Below are 21,033 nucleotides of genomic sequence, written 5' to 3'. Positions count from 1 at the left end.
AGATAGAATACTGTACGCAGATTGAGTACCATTTTGTCATATACTTGCACTTTTATTCTCCTACCCTATAGTCAACAGTTATTATCCCACGAAGTCAGTTGAAGATCACACCACAATGCCGTGCTGGAGTACAGTACAGTACAGTACAGTGCTGCAGTGCAGTGCAGCACTGTACAGTACAGTACAGTGCTGCAATGCGGTGCTGCAGTGCAGTGCTGCAGTGCAGTGCAGCACTGTACAGTACAGTACAGTGTGTTATACGCATCCCATATTTGGATCCCGACCCCGGCATGAATGAGCTTGTGAGCATCCCAGCTCGTTCAGAAGTAATTGCCATAGGCAGAATTGCATGTTCTTACTCGACTGGCTTGGTTGAGAGAATGCCCTCCCCTAATTGCAGTTCTGTACTAGTAGGTTCTACCTTGGTCAAGTCGAGTGTTGCCGGCAAAGTTCCTGTTCGTTTACTGAATCCGTCAGATTCCCCGATAGTTTTGCGTGAGCATCATCCCATCGCCACTTGGCATGGAATGGAATCTTTTTCATTCGCTGAGTTGGACGATTTTTCGCCCACAGGTTCTCCTGTGGAAGGAGCGGCAAACCCATCAACATCTGCCACTGTATCCTCCGAGGAGAGAACATTTTCTCCCCGTAATGAGACCCCAGATAGTGTAATTAGTAACTCAGAAGTACACTTCCACGGTACTAGACCCCCAGATTTTAATGACTGCACCCCTTTTGCACTGATTGCTGTGGGAAATGTTGGTGCTGCAGGCAGACTTTTCCATGGTACTAGACCGCCTGAGAATAATTATTACTCCAGTGCCCCCTTGTGTGACAATATCCATTCTGACCATACTGTCAAGTGTTTGGAGCTGGTTTTTCATGGCACTAGACCACCAGAGTATAACCCTTGACTGTGTGACTGGCCTCTTCAGACTCATTAATTTGTTCGTCTGAAGTTGTATCCTCTCTAACCCAAGCTTTGTGTTTAGTAACTCTTGTTGTTACTATACTGCAGACGCTTCCCCATTGACCGTTTTATGCCTATTCGTTTGGAGAAACGCACAGGAAGACATGTTTGAATGCTTGAGATGGAATGTGCCTTTTCTCCCCTCCTACCTCAACTTTCCCTGTGTGGTAATATTTGTTCTTCATACACGTTTGCTATGTCGAGAGGTTTTGCATCCTCGACGCCCTTTCCCCCTTTCCATCCGTGTTGAGATGCTTTAGAAATCCTCCACGCCCCTTCCCCCTTTTCCATCCGTGTCGAGATGCTTTGAATCCTCCACGCCCCTTCCCATTTGTGTCGAGATGTTTTGAATCCTCGACGCCCCTTCCTCCTTTCCATCCGTGTCGAGTTGTTTTGAATCCTCCACGCCCTTTCCCTCTTTCCATCTGTGCCGAGATGTTTGTCGACGTTGACACTCCCTCCACTGTCTGGTTTTTCTTCATGACGTAGCAGTCTTTATGTAGAGTGGTGTAGATCCCTCTTTCCACCTCTAAATATTTTCACGCCAACTGACCCTATCAATTCTAACTGTCACGGTTTATATATATTTCTTTTTCATTCATTCAGACTTTGCGATTTCCCCACTTCCAAAGTTCCCTCTATTTACCCTTCCAACTATCATTTCATTAAGCCCCTTTGCTTGTCATCTCCAGCTGAGTGTTCGTCCTCGCTGTGGAGTTTAGCCCCTTCCCAAGTGAGAGGAATCATCACTCCCCTAGCTTTTTTCCCTCACCTTTGGCCCATTTGTTTCCACGCCTCCAGCTGAGTGTTCGTCCTCGCTGTTGAGCTTCCCCCAACAGCTTTGCATTCTTGTTGTGTGCTTGTGGTTGTGTTTTGTTTTGTGTTCGTTCTGAGTTGAGCTTACCTCAGGATGTTGCATCCCCAGTTCTACTTCCGTTGCAACCCCGACTAGCAGCAAGAACTTCCCCAACGGAGTTACTCCACTTCCAGAACCACAACATGCGCGACTCCTGATCTTCTCTGTTTGCACCTACTTTTCTTTTGGTTCCCTCTTCCTTCTCTCTACATCTCCTTCTATCATTCACTTGCCTTACACGTGTTCTGTTTGTACATGTGGGTGTCTGCGGAATGCGTGCATGTCGGACTCGTATGTGCGTAGTGGTTTACATGTGCGTATATGTATGCTTGTTAAAATGCATGCCTAATTTTTAGTATTATCAAATTTTTTTTCCTAGATCGTGGGGACACGATTTTTGTTCCCCACGGGGGGAGGTAATGTTATACGCATCCCATATTTGGATCCCGACCCCGGCATGATTCCATTACCCCTAGCCCTGCATGCAGAGATTCGTACACATTCCATTACCCCCTACCCCTATCCTTGCATGCAGTAATTCATACACACTCCAATACCCCTACCCCTGCATGCAGTAGTTCATACGCACTCCATTACCCCCTACCCCTGCATGCAGTAGTTCGTACACATTCCATTACCCCCTACCCCTGCATGCTGTAGTTCATACGCATTCCATTACCCCCTACCCCTGGCCCTGCATGCATTAGTTTGTACACACTTCATAACCATATTTGACCCATTATCCCCTACCCCTAGTCTTGCATGCAGTAGTTCGTACGTACACACTTATAACCATATTTGACCCATTTCCCCGCTGCCCCTGCATGTAATAATTAGTACCATACACATTTGTAGCCCGTTTTCCCTCCTTCTGCCCCTGCACATAAAACCCACCGTACATTTGATCTAATTACATCCCTTTATAGTGTACATAGTCGGGCTATACACATAATAATACGCGCCCAGCTAAATGGGCGCGCTCATGCATTGCACCGTACATTCTATTCTAGTTCACTCTAAGATAACCAAACTTCGATAATCTAGTCAGAAGTCGAACCCTTGTCCTAATGAGAAGTCGAATACATTCCCTAATGTTGAGGTCTAATAATTCTGTCCTCGTCCCGTGAGATATATGCTTTACAGACTCTAATAAACTGGTATTTCTGATTGTCTGGTGTGAACCAATAACGGAAACCCCCTTTATAGACAACAAGTGCTGCAGGCATTGTTACATGTCATCATGACTCCACGAATGGCAAGCTTAACAGACTGCAGCCGAAGCAAACAGAGAAAGTTACTACCATCAAACAATGCTTTCCTGATCTCTCATGCCGTGCTAGGAACGCAGGAGCACATTGAGAACAAACACACAGTGGTGAAGGTTCATATCCTCAGCTCTTAGTGCACATCTACGCAGACACCAAGGCCTGTACAAAGATGCCACTACAGTTTATAGGAGTAGTAATAATCACAGCACAGCGCTTACTCCACCAGTGAGAGATCCATGTCCACTTCTTCACCCGTAACCAGGGCAATACGCTTCTTCTTTGTGCTGAAGAAGCAGTACGGCATAAAGGAATAAGATCCAGCACAATATACTGAACAAGTTTGTGGAAGAGCCTGTACTTAGCCTTGTGTGTGTGTGTGGGGGGGGGGGGGGGAGTGGTCAGGGAATCTATGGGCAGGTGAGTATGTAACGCTCCGGGTATTGTGACAATGGAAACAGACGTGATACCTAATTTAGACATTCGCTATCTGAACATGTACTTCACATCATTAAAATTCAAGCTGGCAGATGTTAAAATTGTGTTGGGTATATATGGCAGGGATTATCTCACATTTGATTCGAAATTGGCTATCGCCACATCACCATTTCTTAGGGACACAGAAATTTCCTGGGGTTCCATTGCACTATGAAAGGTGATGTTGTATAGTATGAGTTCTGTGTTCTTCCCTTTGGTCTCCCCACAGCACAGTATGTGTTTATCTAAGTGGCCAATTCACTCGCCAAACGTTACTGTACCAAATGCATGAACAAGTACAAGCACTCTACATCTACCTTTATAGAAGTCAGATCATATTGTGTGACACAGAACAATCATGAACTACAATCCGCCCGAGCAGCAAATGATATTCTAGTCAAGCTCAGGAATGCACTTGCAGACATCATGGTAAGTTGTTGCTTGCCGTTGAAAGCTATCTTGACCCTAGACAAGCAAGCACCTCACTGTTTGATTGGTCATCAGAAGCACTCTGGCAAACCCGTCTATGTGCATGGCTGCATAAACCTGGGAAATTTCAGCAGAGATTTAACTTGATGTTATTCCTGGTCGAAATCAAACCGCTGCTGGTATACCGTGTTGGCAATGATCATGTATAAAGCAGCAGGCAAGAGAAGGGAACAGCTGCACACACACATTGTGCAGTATGCTACACGTACCGGCGGGCCTTCGAGTGGCATGGTATCTCATAGGACCTGTCAACAGCCTCTACTTGAATAACATGCTGAAAAGAGCCATCAAGTTCTTGAACATTGATAGTCAGCGGACCCTGAAAGTTCAACACAAACACAAGTAAAGATATGAACGCACACACACACACACACACACACACACACACACACGCACACACACACACGCACACACACACACTCACATGCACGCGCGCACACACACACACACACACACACACGCACATACATACATACACACGCACATACACGCACGCGCGCACACAGAATCAAATACACTGACAACCACTCACACTAAAAGAGCATTCCGACTGGGATTTACCCATAGCATCATTTCAGTTCATGTACATCACAGCAGTTGCTCCAAGTCAGACCCACTTGTCTCACTACACATAGCATACATGTGCAGTTGCGCTTAGAAATCCAACCCAAAGTGCATGCATGTACTGTATTGTAGTATATAGCACCCAGTACTTATACAGCACAAGCAATATAGTCATAGACACTGACATGTACAAAATGTGAAGCAAGATTCAAGGTCACCCAGGAACAAGTCAGTTCTCTTTCTAAGTTTCTATGCAAACATGCATACCGTATTATATATACTATAAAGAAGAGGCACCTGTGACGTGTGTTTGTCTGTGTGTTACGCAGAAGCGCTGCGGAGCAGCGCTGCCCTCAGCACGCGAAGCGTGCGAACAGTGTAGCTAGCGGCCGCAGAAGCACTGAGCACGCGAAGCGTGCGAATCGTGTAGCTAGCGGAAGCAGCCACAGAAGCCCTGAGCACGCGAAGCGTGCGAATCGTGTAGCCACCACCACGTGCTGACCACGTGTGCTGTTCATGTACTTGCTTCACCCGCATGCCACGTTCGGCCAGGCAACGCTGGCCGGGTGCTGCTAGTCTCTAATATAAGCACGGTCCTTTATTTTTTCAATGTACCTCCGCCCCGTGCTATTAATGGAGACGTTCCTTTATTGGAGACTGTTCCATTATTATTTCAACCCCATTTCAGAGGCATGTTGCCATGCCAAATTCATGTCAGACACACACATTTCAGGGTTTTTTTCGCCGATACAGATAATGAATTAACACAGTGTGCTTATAATGGAGACTGAGCACTTTATTTTTTGAATGCCGCCCCAAGGTGTTCTATTATTGGAGACGTGCTATTATTGGAGACTGTGCTTATATTAGAGATAATACGGTATACTTTGCACTGGCATGCTTACTCCCTAACACACACACACACACACACACACACACACACACACACACACACACACACACACACACGCACACACACACGCACACACACACAAACACACGCACACGCACGTACGTGTGCACGCACACACACACATACACACACGCGCGCGCACACATGCACACACACACGCGCACACACACACACACATACGCACACGTACACATACACTCACACACACATACACTCACACACACATACATACACACACGTACACACACATACACATAACTACTTATACAAGGAGAGCAAAACCCAAGCACGTAATAGTCTAATACTAACAGCATATCTACGGTTGGACGGCGCATCTTGATGGACATGCACTTCCAAGCCGTTTCGCTTCCGGTTGTACGAGAACTTTGCCACAAAATTGGCACATCCGCTCTGATACACCCAGTAGCGCAAGAAGGTGTCCAGCGTCTTTCCAGAGACAGACGTGACAGCACGCACAAACGTGTCCGTACTCAGCAGTACATTGTTCCAGGCACCGCAGATGATGGACTGCTCCGACGCCGCTACTCCCAGGGCCAGTAGCTTGTTGAACGCCTGAAATCATAACCCACGGTGAAACAGACAAAATACATTGCACCATGTTGTTAACACACTGTACTGTAATTTAAAAAACAAAATACATCACAACACAGTATATTCTTCCTTGCCAAACACTTGCAATACATTGGCTTTCAGCAACCGAATGTCTAAGGTCCACACGTTCAAGGTGCGTATTTACCTGTCAAGTACAAATATGGTGCAATTGACATGGCAGGGTTCTAGCCAGGTCAAAATAGTAGGGGGGGGGGGGGGGGGGGACAGTTACTAGTACCCTGTAACCCATTTTTCCATTTTGAAAAAAACTGTCTTGCAATGCGAAATGCAAAGTACGGGGCGAACACCTGACTTCACTCCAGATAAATGTGCCTTTACAAACCCTCTAGTACTAGACTATCGACTGCATTTTCGTTGAATGGCATGAAAAAGCACAAAAATTGGAAAATGAGTAGTGGGGGGGGGGCACTTTCACGGGGGGGGGGGGGGGGGGGCGGGCGCTGCCCCCCCCCCCCCCCCCCCCCCTACCCAGTTTGGCTAGAACCCTGCATGAGTACATCTACCTCCTAAACACAATCCCAGCTGAAAACCTACTTCAAAGAAGAAAACACTCTCATGCCAAGGCACTAAACAGTCTGAGGCATCTGAATGTGAGAATCAATGTGCTTGGTCCACTTACACATGTATGCACGAAATGCAGAAAACCAAGAGCAATAGGTCATCCTACAAGTAGTATAATGCACAATGCAGTGCTATCCAGTATCCAGTGAGTGGTAAGTGCATGCATACCTGCATGACACAATCTTGTCCTGTGTGCGCCGCCAGCATGTGCATGACAAGCAAGGACTTCTGATCCTGTCCCTGCTGCAGAGCTATGCGATCACGGCCAAATGTGTCCGATGACCATGCCGATGCACCGCCGTGCAGTGCGTGCGGGTGCAGCGAAGACGAGCGGCTGTCTTCGTTGTGACGATGCTCTATGGACACCCAGTGACACACACACACACACACACACACACACACACACACACACACACACACACACACACACACACACACACACACACACACACCATTTGACCATTTCTTTCTTTTGACGCCCATCGCCGGAGGCGATGATAGCGATGCTACAGCAGAAGCCATAGCAGCTTGTGCTGGGATTGCACCATTCAACAGCTTGCAAGGCTGAAGAATTGACCGCCACTATTCAGCCTGGTATACACCACACAGCTATGAAGTGGTTTTTTCTGGCCAGTGAATCCCTACTTTTTGGTCTTTTTCATTTTTTTTTCACGCACACACATCACACCACATACTCCGGCATGCACTGGCTGTTGGTAACCACCCAGGAGAATGAAAGAAAAGACACACACACACACACACACACACACACACACACACACACACACACACACACACACACACACACACACACACACACACATACTTGTACTTGTTGTTCACTGCCAAAACTGGTCACGTGGGTCTCCCCGGGAGAGGGGAGAGAGACTCAAAAGGAATCTTGGAAAGATGACTCAATTGGCTATTGAACCGCCCAACGGCCGACACCCCTGAAATCCCCAAAACTCTGGGTGGACTTGAAAATGATCCCACTTATGGGCTTACCACACCTCAGTAAGTGGGTGAGGACAAGGTGCAGAAAAAGGATTGACGGCATCAGGGTATAGGGGCGTAGCAGCCGGTCCGGCCGGTCAGGCTTTGGCCGGACCACTTTTTCGCCCAGAAGTGCCCAGAATGCAGGATTTTGCACCCTAATTTTAAAATTTTCCCGGGGGACACCCCCAGACCCCCTCCAACCGGACCACCTCCAAAGGCAGTGCTACGCGCCTGGGGTATCCGTCCAGGGATCCAACTGCAGTTACCCCTGCCCCCAGTGAAGGTAATACTTGCTACTAGTGTGGGTGGCTGAATCAGAGTGGATCTGATATAAGCTTCACTAGCACCATTGATTACACAAGAGTTAATCTAGCCAGAAGCAGTCCATGGTTAAAAGGTATGTATACTTCAAATAGAAAGTATATGAACCCTGGAACCAACAAAGGTGGCAGGTACAACATTACACCTTCAAGCAGCCGAGCCCATTGGCAACAGACCCAACACAATCAGGCATAAGTGTACCCACCAACCGAACTAGCTGGCACACACACACATACACACACACACACACACACACACACACACACACATACACACAGCTATTGTATATAACTGCAGAACACTGCAGAACATGCAGATGTTGATAGCAATTTACTTGGAAGCAATTGGGCAGATTTTTTTAATGCGGAAGATATTGGCAGAGCACAAGCTGATGACCCTGATATTGATGTCATGATTGGCTGGCAACAGGCTTTCTTAGACAGACCAAAGCGTAGTGATACAGGAGACCCGTGAAGGCCTCCGGACCCCTGGGGGTGAACACTTCCTAGTGCACTGAAGGAAGTGTCTATTGTGTTACTCAGACTTTGGAGTCAATGGAATCGGCTTGTTCTAGATGATGGCATACTGTATCGACATTTCACGTCAGAAGATGGTAGCAAATTATATTAGCAACTTGTGCTGCCGGCTGCCTTCCGTGGTCGAGTTTTGACAAGTCTTCACAATAATTCTGGTTGCGGACACCTTGCAAGTGAACAAACCCTGCAGAAAATCAAGAGTAGATTTTATTGGCCACTGATGTCTTCTGCTGTTGAGATTCACTGCAACACGCGTGAACTCTGTTCCGCTAGGCATAATCCAGCACCGGCCGTCAAAGCACAGATGCAGGTTAGCCAGCCATCGTTCACTCTTCAGCGCATTGCGATGAATATCATGGCCTTAAATGGTACCGTTACCGAGGACAGACAGAGATAACATGGACATTGTTGTAATTTCCGATTACATGTATTTCACAAAGTGGGTAGAAGCATTTGCAGTTTAAGATATGCCAGCCAGAACGATTGCATCGGATTTAGTCGATGGGTCGGTGTGGCATGCCTGTGTCCATTCATACAGACCAGGGTGCACAATTTGAGTCTCGTCTTGTCAAGCACATCTGTGAATTGTTAGAAATAAAGAGACGCGCACAACACCGTATCACCCCTCCGGCGATGGCTTCGTTGAACCAAGGAATGGAACTTCAGAGAGTATGCTACTCGCTAGAGTGAATGTAAACCACAATGATTGGGATCTGAACATTCATGGTGTTTGCTAGCTTGTTGGAGTAGTATTCACGGCTCAACTAAGGAAACCCCATCCAGGTTACATGTTCGACAGAGAGCTGAGATTGACCGTGGATGTCATGTTCAACAATTCCAGAGAGCATGTTAAGTCTGTACCAGATTTTATGAATGATCTTGAGCTTTCCTTGCAGCAGTCATATTCACATGCCCATTCAGCTGGTGAAAAGGCACAGAGACGCGAGAAAGGACTATTATGATGGAAAGTGAACCAAGCCTCGGTTTGCAGTGAATGACAAGGTGCGTCTCCACAATCCTGTCGTAAAAACTGGTTGCACAAAGAAGTTTCACAAGCCATGGACCAAGCCGTACAGAGTTGTCGAGGTAATCGATGACGTTGTATATCGAATTGAACACTGTGATACAGGGCAAATCCAGGTGGTGCACATCAACCGGCTCAAGCCAACGGCTCAAATACCAGAGGCGCAGCACGCTACAGCGTCAACACGCTTACCTCAACCAGCGTTAATTGACTATGTGCAATACGCAGTTCTGTCTCCGGCTGTTCCGGCAGTTTCTGTAGTGCCGGTAGTTACAATCGTACCACAAGCAGGTGGGTACAATTTACGCAATCGGGCAAATCTCCAGAGGCCAGTGCGATACCATCAATGAGAGGCAAGAACAATAGACTTGTACAGTTTCGTTGTGAAGATTTGAGAGATTGAGATTTGAGGGGATATTTTAAACATAAAATTTTAGTGGCTGGGTTGCCATTAACACACACAGTGTTTAAAGGTTCCTCCTGGGGTTTTATTTCGTTTTAACTTTTTTAATACAATGATTTAAATAATCGCCGAAGTCAATACCACTATCTCGTACTGTTGTGCCCACCGCGGGCTTGCGACTACTTTGAAGTAGCTGGCTTAGAGGTGACAGCGTTGCGAATGACCGAGGGTCCTCAACGTCAGTTCTCATCGTCCAGGAGCGACACTGACTCATGCTGTTACATGTATCTGGTGTTCACGAGGTGTTTGTCGCGCTGGAAACGGAGCGTCTCTGTAAGTTTGTACCCCTGGTGATGGTTTGGCCTGGAGAGTACTATATCAGCGGTGCTCTTCAGACACAATCTTTCTAATAGCCTACTCAAGCTCAACTAATGAGGGGTGAACACAATGCAACCATGTACATGATATTCCATGATCCAATCTCTTCACTCACGTTGCTCTTGCTCGGCTGGCGCAGTGCCGCCACTTTCTGTTGATGGTAACTCAGAAAGCTTTCTTGGGTGGAGGGCAGGGATACCACCGGTCTGATTCTCTAACTGACAAACACGATCCACGGCCTGAACACACACGCACAACAAGTCATACCAGACAGGAGACGAGCAGAGTAGTAAAGAAGACAATGAATAAAAATGGGCTGAGAGACAAATTGCACAACTTCAAAATGTGGCAAAACTGCCACACGAAATAATTATAGGTTAGTGCATGACAGGGAGGGCCTTATGGCTTGTTAGTGCCCAACAGGTTAGCAGAAGGGCCATACAAAAGACTAAGTCATACCTGTTTGAGCAGACATCGGTAGTGACTGTTGCCAAACATTCGGCGTTGGAACATCAGCTGAATGTATGCTGCGGCACCCGTTGACAACCAAACCTCATTCCTAAAGAACAGCACAAGCGGAGAGCAACACGGCGGAGAGCAACATATATTAAAGTGAGTATTCGCTCAAGATCCAATGTTGCATACAATGCCATCACAACAACAACAACAACAACAACAACAACAACAACAACAACAACAACAACAACAACAACAACAACAACAACAACAACAACAACAACAACAACAACAACAACAACAACAAAAAGGTTCCTTCCAACTTTCGAACAAGCATGCCCAATATAGAGGACCTTACGTACAGTACAACAGTATACACATGTACTCAGTACATGGCATCAAAATGATACATACTTTGAACTACTGCAGCATCTCACTTACAACCTGAATGGATCCAAAGAGATACAGACGTTGGTGGCATCCACCATTGCATGAAAATCAGGATTTGAAGATCTTTACAAGCTAGACGAGATACAGTAAAGGCCATATTTTGCACGCTTTGCGTACATGATGATGCCTCAATCAGCTACTTACCAAGACTTTGGACACAAGAAGCATCCAAAGTATTGCTGTGCAAGGGCAAGTGATAACAGCTGCCTGCTTGCCACAGTTTGCTCAATATAGCGAGGAGAGTGGAGGGCATACACGCTGGCAAAACAATACAAGAGACAAACCATAAGTTGACAATGGCAATGAAATGCTTCAGTTTCATGGCTCTAGCAAAACTCCAGGCAACATTGATGAACACGGGGTGTGTGCCTATGATAACAATAGGATGAAGCGATTAAGTTAGATGTGCAGATAGCACAGCAGAGATTGATAGGGAATATACTAGTACGCAGATGAGAGGTGATGGTATGTACTGAAGACCAACAAGCCATGAAGAATAGGCTAGAGATGTTGTAAAGAATGTTCGAAGATTGCCAGGTCGTTGTCGGACATAAGCTACAATTTACAACACAAGCTGCAACTATTCCCACAGCTACGCTGAGGGACATACGACTTGCCCGCTTCTCACAATGAAACACACACACACACACACACACCTCATACACACACACACACACACACACACACACACACACACACACACACACACGCACGCACACACACACACACACACACACACACACACACACACACACACACACACACACACACATCGAGTGACCCAACAATGTAAGCCCACACACCATAGCACTCTGGTCATGAATATGAGGAATTGACTGGTGTAGAAACATTGCTCACAAGTCTCGTCTGACAGTACCTGATAATAGACATGCTGGCATAGCTTGCTAGGTCGGTATAGCCCTCATCCACAAACACAACCTTGAAGCAAGTGTACGGATAATTGGTACTCAGAAAGTCCTGATAAAAGCCAAACACCTGCAGAGGAAGGGAAAAGGAAGAAGAGTAAGCAGCAGCATTTTAACCAAGATAACTCCACGACAATCCCACCAGGGCATCACCACCACCACTGCCACTGCCACCGCCACCACTGCCACCGCCACCATCACATTCTCTATGGAAATCTCGCTTTTCTGACGGTGTGCCGTGGCAACGTATCAAGGTCGGCCACAGAGAGAGAGCAAAGGTGGGGTGATGGCTGAAGTGGAGTCACTCGTTGAAGGATAGAAAGGTGATATACAAAAAAAGCAAATAAACGTACACCTACAGCAAGAACAGTTGAGAAGTGTGGACAGCTGGAAATCACTTCAAAAAACTTTCACCTTTCTTCACCATCAATTCCCCCGAGGGTCACTAGTATCAGAAGGAATAAGGAATGCATGACTACTACATGTAACTCACTTCATGCATGAAGGAGGTGCAGTGATGAACTAGGCCAGCCAACTCCGGTGGACAAAAGTACATCATCTCCTCAACCTTGGGGTCGCTGATCACCTGGAACGCACTACACGCAAAACAGGAAAAAGAGCCGAGGAGAAAACGAATACTTCACTCATTGATGTGCTCTGCCGCCGGGATGATCCAGTAAGTGAAACTAATCAATGTACCAGTATTCAAGAAATACAGCCACATCAGTTCACTGCATCTCACAACACGGACTGCAAGCACAGATGTACGAGTACTTCTTGCAGCAAGAGCGTCCGTGGAGCTATGAAGCCGAGACCTCTGGTCGGCTGAGCTTAATGGGCCCCACCACCACACTCCAGTATTCACCCCAGTGTCTGGAGATATGTGGATTTTGTAGAGAAAAAAAGAAAGAAAAAAGCACTCACCCGGCTGTCAATCCAATCTTGCACGCCGATGTGGGCACAGAGAGGTTGAATACGTAAGTCTTCAGTCGCTCATCATCCGACAGAATCTGTACAGCAAACAGGTGATATAGGGGTGGGGCAATATGATGCGAAGCAAGGAGAATGAAACGGGCATTCTTCAGTCAGGAATACATGAAATCTTAGTCACGCACAGTCTAGGGAACTACATAATAATGCACACGTAAAAGTCCATTAACCATACGCCATAGCATACACCAAACACACAGCCATATAAGTTCATATTAACTAAATTAAACATGTACTCGCACCATGGCCGTCAAACGCCCCTACCTGTTCCATCAACTTTCCACAGCTGACAACCAGCATGTCAGACGGCACAGTCACCTCTATATCCCATGTACAGATCTCAGATAGCATGTCAACACAGGGAAACCACATCCTGAATACAGGACACGCATGCATGCATGCATGCACGTGTACACACACGAGCACGCACACACACACACACACACACACACACACACACACACACACACACACACACACACACACATGTACGCACACGGCATACAGGGATACCAAACGAACAACAAAGTCAAGACAGTCAATCAACAAATACAGTGGAACTCGGATAAGACGTACCCCCTCGAGGAGTGGAAAAAGTACGTAGTACGCAGTATCCGAGGTACGTGTACATGCACTTCTTATCCGAAGTTGACTCATGTGGCCCCACCAATACGATACATGTGCAGTACGTCAAAAAGCTCGAAATTATTTATTGCACTCACAAATGGACGTGTTTAGTGCCACCAGATCAGGCTTCCCGCACTGCAAACAGCCTCCTCCGCAAGGACACTGAACCATAGTGAATGGTGTGTGTGTGTTGAATGCGCAACTCACCCTACTTATTGCGTTTATAATTTTTCAAACAATAGCATAAAAAATGAAGGCCACATGATGGGCAGGTCGTACCAAGCAAGAGAACTCACCTTGATGAGTTGCCATAACTGTACGAGAAAACATGTGCTCCGCGCTGAAGAACAGCACAGAGAAAGAAGAGCAAGACTAAACAAGGGATGATAGCGAGACGGAGCACAGCGCGTGAGATAAAGCTACACTGTACACATAAGTAAACGAGTGGTCACACTACAAAGCCAACAGCCAGAGACTAACACGTCAACACACACACACACACACACACACACACACACACACACACACACACACACACACACACACACACACACACACACACACACACACACACACACACACACACACTTGTACTTGTTGCTCACTGCCAAACTGGTCACGTGGGTCTCCCCGGGAGAGGGGAGAGAGACTCAAAAGGAATCTTGCAAAGATGACTCAATTGGCTATTGAACCGCCCAACGGCCGACACCACCTGAAATCCCCAAAACTCTGGGTGGACTTGAAAATGATCCCACTTATGGGCTCACCACACCTCAGTAAGTGGGTGAGGACAAGGTGCAGAAAAAGGATTGACGGCATCAGGGTATCCGTCCCGGGATCCAACTGCAGGTACCCCTGCCCCCAGTGAAGGTAATACTTGCTACTAGTGTGGGTGGCTAAATCAGAGTGGATCTGATACAAGCTTCACTAGCACCATGATTACACAAGAGTTAATCTAGCCAGAAGTAGTCCATGGTTAACGGGTATGTATACTTCAAATAGAAAGTATATGAACCCTGAAACCAACAAAGGTGGCACACACACACACACACACACACACACACACACACACACACACACACACACACACACACACAGCTACAATTAGAAGCAGAAAATGCTCACCTTAGTGAACGAGCCATCACCTGGTGGTATCACAAAGTGTAGCCCACTCTTAGGCTTCTCCAGGCTAAACTCCACAGTCACCTGCAATGGCTTGCGTTCTGTGCATCAGCATTGACAAGGAACAATGTACTATCTTAGTCAGCGGTATCCAGTGTAAGACATCTACAGTGAGACTAAGTTATCCCTCATTCCCATTGCTTAAAAGTACAACTACCAAATCAAAGACAGGGTAGTTATAATTACGTATCAATGATGAATTTATTGACTTTCCTTACATAAGTTATGGGGCAGATGCCACTGTAAGGGTGGGTATGGTCGCACCAGCTTCTAAAAAAATCCGGTGCTCATGGAATGTCCTAAGTGGAAGAACGTACAGTGGAACCTCGGAATTTCGACCGCAGTTCGAACCGGGCAAAGTGGTCTGATTTTCAACGTGGTTTGAGCGATGAAAGTCACTGTGCAGTATGCGATGTATGCTCATGGGGGAAAATCCGGGACTGGGCGACAGTGGTCGGGTTGGTGAGGTGGCCAAAAAGCGAAGTTCAACTTTACATGTATATGCTTTTTGAAGCCTTTTTTCTCATGCACAACTCGCTGGAGTCCACCTACAGCCCACATCGAAATCTCAACAATACTAGTATACAAGCAGGTACTCTAGCATAGTGCCCGCCACTTGTCATGCATCGACCATCACATCAGACATTGACCGTCACAACACAGACTATCCCCATAGACATTACCCTGGATATGGCTCTGGACGTCAGGAGGCAACCTCAATACCAGCTCTCCGCTACCACCCAGATCCAAATGAGAGGAATTCAGCGCCTGCTGGTGACCGACAGCAAAGGCATCCAGCGCCCGCCTGTCATGCACAAAACAAGAGTCAATAATGAACACATGTATCCACACTTATTTGATCACAACACCCAATAGTAAGTTGTATTGTAATCGTTTAGTATCTATGCAACCATTGCCAGCCTATCTCTAGGGCCCTTGTCAGGCACGAGTGCCCAGGAAAACAGTATAACCAACATTGTACATACAAACACGCAATGCAGACAGTGCAAGACAGTATAAGTTGCACTGTTCGGTGCAAATCTTACTTTTTCGACGGTCGAGACAGCGGCACTTGTGGATCATTGCTCTCAAAGGATACGCTGATGCCAGCAACCGTTGCACGGATTATATGTATTGCCCAATGACAGTCAAGGAAACACACAATGGTGTGCCGAACACACACAAACATTTGCAGAGCAACGGTGGAAGATGGATTATCGTTTTACAACGACAGACAAGACAAGCAGTACTGTGATGAGAGCGAGGAAGAAACCCACGCCGGGTAGAACCCTTAGAAACCGGTTTGTGCTAGAAAGCCATCAGTTTCACAGCTTTGAAATGTGTACAGAAAAAAATGAAATCAAGTGCATTGACATCGACACAAATACTTAAAATTATGAATCACAAACACCTTTGGCAGGCCAATATACATGTACATACATGCATTCACAGAGCTGTTACTAAGTATACGGCGAAGCGACCGCAATCCATGTAATTTTAACCAAATTGATTGCTGTCGCTTGGCCATATAGCAGCCAATCTTGCTCTTAAAAGGGCAAGACCGCCAAGTAGTACAGTGCTGCTCAATGAATCCGATCGCGTGAAACAAGTTTGCGCCTTGCACCAGTTCACCATCCCAGCATTTGCAGATCTAAGGCGGGGCGCACAGCGCCCAGCATGGCATTCACTGGCATTGATCGGATTTCATTGAGCAGCACTGTCCTATACGAGCACAGGACATGCAGAGTCATCTACAGCTGCGGTCAACACTGTAGAGCAGTGCAAACAGCTAGGATTACTAACGATTGTGTGACACGAACAACTGCTGCATGAGCAGTGCACTCACAAGTCCCAATGCAATTCTGCATATTGATTACAAGTCCACGCACACAGCTGCAGCAGATGAAGCTCGGCCTCGCAAACACGACAGCGCCAAATACACTACACGCCCGTTGTTCCCAACGCAAGGGATGTACAAAGCCGCAGCTGCCATGTTCATCAGGTCGCATTCTAACTGATACAATGGCACATGACCGTGGAAACCATGTAACACTACATTGTAGTCATCCATACTCATCCTCTATGCAGTATATGTACAGGTATTGTAGTAGGCTACACTGCTTGCAAGTTACTGCTGTTGGGAGTGTTGCAGTCACGCCATAGTAGAGCAGCTGAGTTGTTACCACATGTACATGTATAATATAATAACTAGTGTATGCAGCAGCAATGCTAGGTTCCATCATGCGTATATACAGCAATGCTGGGTCCCATGTGCAGCGTGCCCTACAGTGCCCTACAGTCTGTTCAGGAAAAAATAATGGGTACCACCATGCGCGTACGCACAATTGCATAGCGCACCGCACGTAGAGTCGTTTTCTGAACCGACTGCAAATGCCCCGAGTTCACAGATGCAGGGGAAACAGTAACTATTGATAGGGCCTGCCTGCATCCTACCCTCTCCTGCATTGTGCATTACACTCGTACAACAGCCACACATATCCATAGTCTACTACTACTACTGTACTAGCCCAGCTCCAGGCTGTCCAACGTCATCACTATGCCAACGCAAGACACCCATACAAATGAATGCATGTACAAAGGAATTCGCAATGTTCTCATCCACACACATAGACAGAATTACAGAATTTGAACTGCAAGTAGTTAGATGCAGAATTGTCCCAGGGATGGCTGGGCAACTAGTCAGGTAGCTATACACATAGCCTTAGGGACATTCTTGACATCTGGGTGGTTGCCAGAAAGTAACAGTTGTTGTTCTCTCCAGACTCCAGACCATGGCATGGTCTGATGACCAACACTCAACAGGCTATGACTGGATCATGGAGTTGCTGGTCCATGGCATGTTCCAACGTGACAGGACAGTTGATCAACAATGATTATTCATGGCCACAAGAAACATCAATCAGCGACAGTCACCACCTCACATGGTGCAGCCTGCAGGTGTCTTCTGGTCATTGTGATGGTACCGACGCGTTGACCACAAAGCCAGTGCACTAATCAAAGCGCGCAGGGCATCACCATGATCACGCGCCGGACGTACTGTAGCCGCTAGCCACAGGTGCGTATCAAGAACAAGTCAGTCAAGTGCAAAATAGCGCAGCGTCTCGAGCGGATACCATATCCTTATCCATCGTCATAATCCGACCACAGATCGTGCGGTGTGCATGGTTATGATGGCGAAGATCAAGACGTTACAAACCTACTTATACAAGCTGCAAGTGCAATGCAAGAGTTTTGAGAGGGAGTCGCACATGCACAGGGCTAGACTAGGGACAGACAGCTCGAGATTATGAATATGAGGCGAATCAGCGAACAGAACAGGATTCGACATGCAGAACAGCACCGGAACTGGCCGGAAGAGCCATTGCCCTTCTCGGACTCTGGCAGAGACAAAGCGACGCTTCAGTGGATTTCATCGCTCAGACTCGGTCACAGGGGCTAGCTACAAGCAGCCTAGCCTAGGCTAGTTTAGGGGCCAACATCTTCTTCGCACGATCGCTATTCGGACGCGATCGATGTCACTGTGTCCGTGTCACTGCACTGGTCGCGTGCACACGACACAAGCACTGAAGCAGTGATGAAATGAAAAAGAAACCATCGAGCGGAGAAGGATCGATGCGTGATGAATGGGTGGTCGATTTCGCAGAAGATTCAGATCATGTCGACGATCCTGTACTGCCCACATGTCGCGATATTATCGGCAGGTACTAGGTCGAAAAATCTCCCAACACGCCACGCGAACGTGAAAGCCAAAGAGCGACAGATCGAGCCAGCACGAAAATAATCCACGAAGTAACCATCGAGTCATTGCGCTGCCATTTCCAATGCAAGCTTCGGCAACCATACATTGCAGTACGACAACTTCACGCTCGTAGTTTATCAGTGCCACAAAGATATCAAAATAATTCACGAGGTCGTCATTTCAACTGTTACTTGTAAAGCTGTAGTCTCTTCGGTAGAACGAGACACGACCGCCGACGGTGCACAAGAAGACTGCAGCCTGTGCAGGCAGCGAAAATCAACTCACAGGTGGCTTAGTAGTTACGTTTGGAAACAGACAAATGGGGACGATTCCAGAAACTCCTGTCCAGCTACTCGCAGTTTGCTGCAGCACATTTGTATGTGTGATGCTGATTTCGTGTGCCCAGCCAAGTCACGGTCAACAAGCAGTGCACCAACAACAGTACAACATCCCTGTCCAGTGGAGAGTTGGACCACCGGGCCGAGCAGGTCGCCCGGGGGAGCATGGCCCACCGGGTGTTGCGGGCTATCCCGGGCCACCAGGACGACCTGGTCGGGAGGGCAGAGATGGCCCAGCTGGAGCACCGGGGTTACCGGGCCCTCAAGGTCCTCCCGGTCCACTTCTGGTGCATTATGCAGGCGAGCCAGGTGAAGCAGGCACGCCTGGTGTGAACGGATCAGTCGGACCAATAGGCCCTACAGGATTGCCAGGTGACCGTGGCAAGAAGGGTCTAAAGGGAGATACAGGTGTCCACGGTGGAGATGGTAAAGACGGAGCAAAGGGAGAGAAGGGTCACCAAGGACACAGAGGCAAAAAAGGTGAGCCAGGTGCGGCAGTCAAGGGAGATAGCGGAGTCAAAGGAGATCCCGGAGAACTCGGCAAACCAGGTCCTAAAGGACACTCGGGACATCACGGCAAGAGAGGAGATATCGGCCCAATGGGGCCAGCAGGCGATGCAGGCAAGTCGGGTCGCCCAGGCACACAGGGCAGACCGGGAGATAAGGGCGAGAAAGGTGAGCAAGGTGCGGATGGTGTTGGACATAAAGGAGAACCGGGCACAATGAGCGAGAAAGGACAGAAAGGTGACCAGGGAGACTCGGGCAGGGATGCACAGATTCAGGAAAGCCACCTTCACATCATAGTCGATCAACTTGTGAAGAACAACACCCTCATGGACCAACTTGTGAACAACCCAACATTTATGCGAGATCTCGACCTGCTGTTCGCTGTGCACAGCAAGCCGGGGCCAAAAGGAGAGCCAGGAAGAAAGGGTGAGGCAGGGCTAAAAGGAGAAGCAGGAGATAGCAAACAACCTGAAGGATCCGTTGCTCCGGCTGGCGCTAAAGCAGATGAGAAGAGCAGTGGACAGGCACAACTAGTCATCCCGAAATGCCAGCAGGGTCAGTACATCACTTCCTATGACGGACAGTCGCTCCAATGCGAGTGGATTCCAACAGAGAGTACTGGGAGTGGATCACCCATCACTAATGAGCCGCCAACGCCATACAAACTGTCATCAGACAAATACAGTGGTCACTGAAGTATATTGCATGACAATACTTACCACAGCAGCACCCAGTTCAACAGTGAGAACAATACACAACACACATTGAGAAGCTGAGCTAAACACCCGCCAAGATAATGAGTACCGGTACAGGAATCAAGAATAATGGCACGCCTGATGGGCGTTGATTCTTTTCTTGAACACTGGTCCACCATGGGAGTTACGGCACATGTATTCTTCAGTTCATAAACAGCTTACACAATGGTCACTTACTTCCACATTCCAGTCCCTCGTGACATTACAAAAGTGTCACTCATGTACAATACGCCAATACTTGCTCGCGTGTCACAAATTGCTTTGCACCTGTACAAAATCTGTTTAGTTACTAAGAATTCTCCAGTGTGGCTTCTGAATGAATGATATCACTCCATGACACCCACCTGACGCTTTGTGGACTTGGTTGGAAGAAATAGAGATTCTTGCAGGACCAGCCTATACGGGTATGTGTTGCTTTGCTGAGACTGAGTGTGTGTGGAGGGAGGGCACAGGCTAGACCTACCTTCAGTACACGCTCCAAATCACCAAACACGTGAGCACCAAGAACCTTACACGCCCATCACCAGAGGCGATGCCAGCGACAATACAGCAGAAGCACATTGCAAGAATGCAACAGCTTCTTGGACAGAAACTACAAATAGCCATAAATAACAAATAGTCATCCTAATAATACACAGTGCAGGTGAGCTCGCATT

At 47.4% G+C, this 21,033-nt stretch overlaps 2 protein-coding genes across 3 annotated transcripts in view; one reads left to right on the top strand and one right to left on the bottom strand.

Annotated features, from left to right (window-relative positions):
- LOC135806207 (transcription initiation factor TFIID subunit 2-like) overlaps positions 1-21,033 on the bottom strand; it is a 43,436-nt gene that overhangs the window by 19,928 nt on the left and 2,475 nt on the right. Inside the window, exons 4-18 of one of the 2 annotated variants that reach the window (XM_065320363.1) lie at positions 16,064-16,143; positions 15,701-15,822; positions 14,961-15,058; positions 14,132-14,175; positions 13,473-13,581; positions 13,143-13,228; positions 12,712-12,814; positions 12,170-12,288; positions 11,437-11,550; positions 10,846-10,945; positions 10,502-10,625; positions 6,897-7,084; positions 5,844-6,107; positions 4,267-4,376; positions 3,313-3,378 (exon numbers count right to left, since the gene is read on the bottom strand). In XM_065320363.1, coding sequence (XP_065176435.1) covers positions 3,313-3,378; positions 4,267-4,376; positions 5,844-6,107; positions 6,897-7,084; positions 10,502-10,625; positions 10,846-10,945; positions 11,437-11,550; positions 12,170-12,288; positions 12,712-12,814; positions 13,143-13,228; positions 13,473-13,581; positions 14,132-14,175; positions 14,961-15,058; positions 15,701-15,822; positions 16,064-16,143 — 1,727 coding nt within the window. Of the gene's footprint in view, positions 1-3,312; positions 3,379-4,266; positions 4,377-5,843; positions 6,108-6,896; positions 7,085-10,501; positions 10,626-10,845; positions 10,946-11,436; positions 11,551-12,169; positions 12,289-12,711; positions 12,815-13,142; positions 13,229-13,472; positions 13,582-14,131; positions 14,176-14,960; positions 15,059-15,700; positions 15,823-16,063; positions 16,150-21,033 lie in introns of both variants that reach the window. The other variant, XM_065320362.1, reaches the window with a different exon arrangement.
- On the top strand, positions 18,452-20,714 carry LOC135806209 (collagen alpha-1(II) chain-like). The gene has a single exon (XM_065320365.1). The coding sequence runs from the start codon at positions 19,097-19,099 to the stop codon at positions 20,315-20,317; it is 1,221 nt and encodes a 406-aa protein (XP_065176437.1). The 5' UTR covers positions 18,452-19,096; the 3' UTR covers positions 20,318-20,714.

Source organism: Sycon ciliatum, chromosome 1, assembly GCF_964019385.1.
Source record: "Sycon ciliatum chromosome 1, ocSycCili1.1, whole genome shotgun sequence".
Lineage (NCBI taxonomy): Eukaryota > Metazoa > Porifera > Calcarea > Leucosolenida > Sycettidae > Sycon > Sycon ciliatum.
The sequence above is the reverse complement of the archived record's forward strand: the minus strand, read 5'-3'. Positions and strand labels throughout refer to the sequence as shown.

What these genes read in the sequence shown, in the direction of transcription:
- LOC135806209 (XM_065320365.1), top strand. Translation starts at nt 19,097, where the DNA reads ATGGGGACGATTCCAGAAACTCCTGTCCAGCTACTCGCAGTTTGCTGC.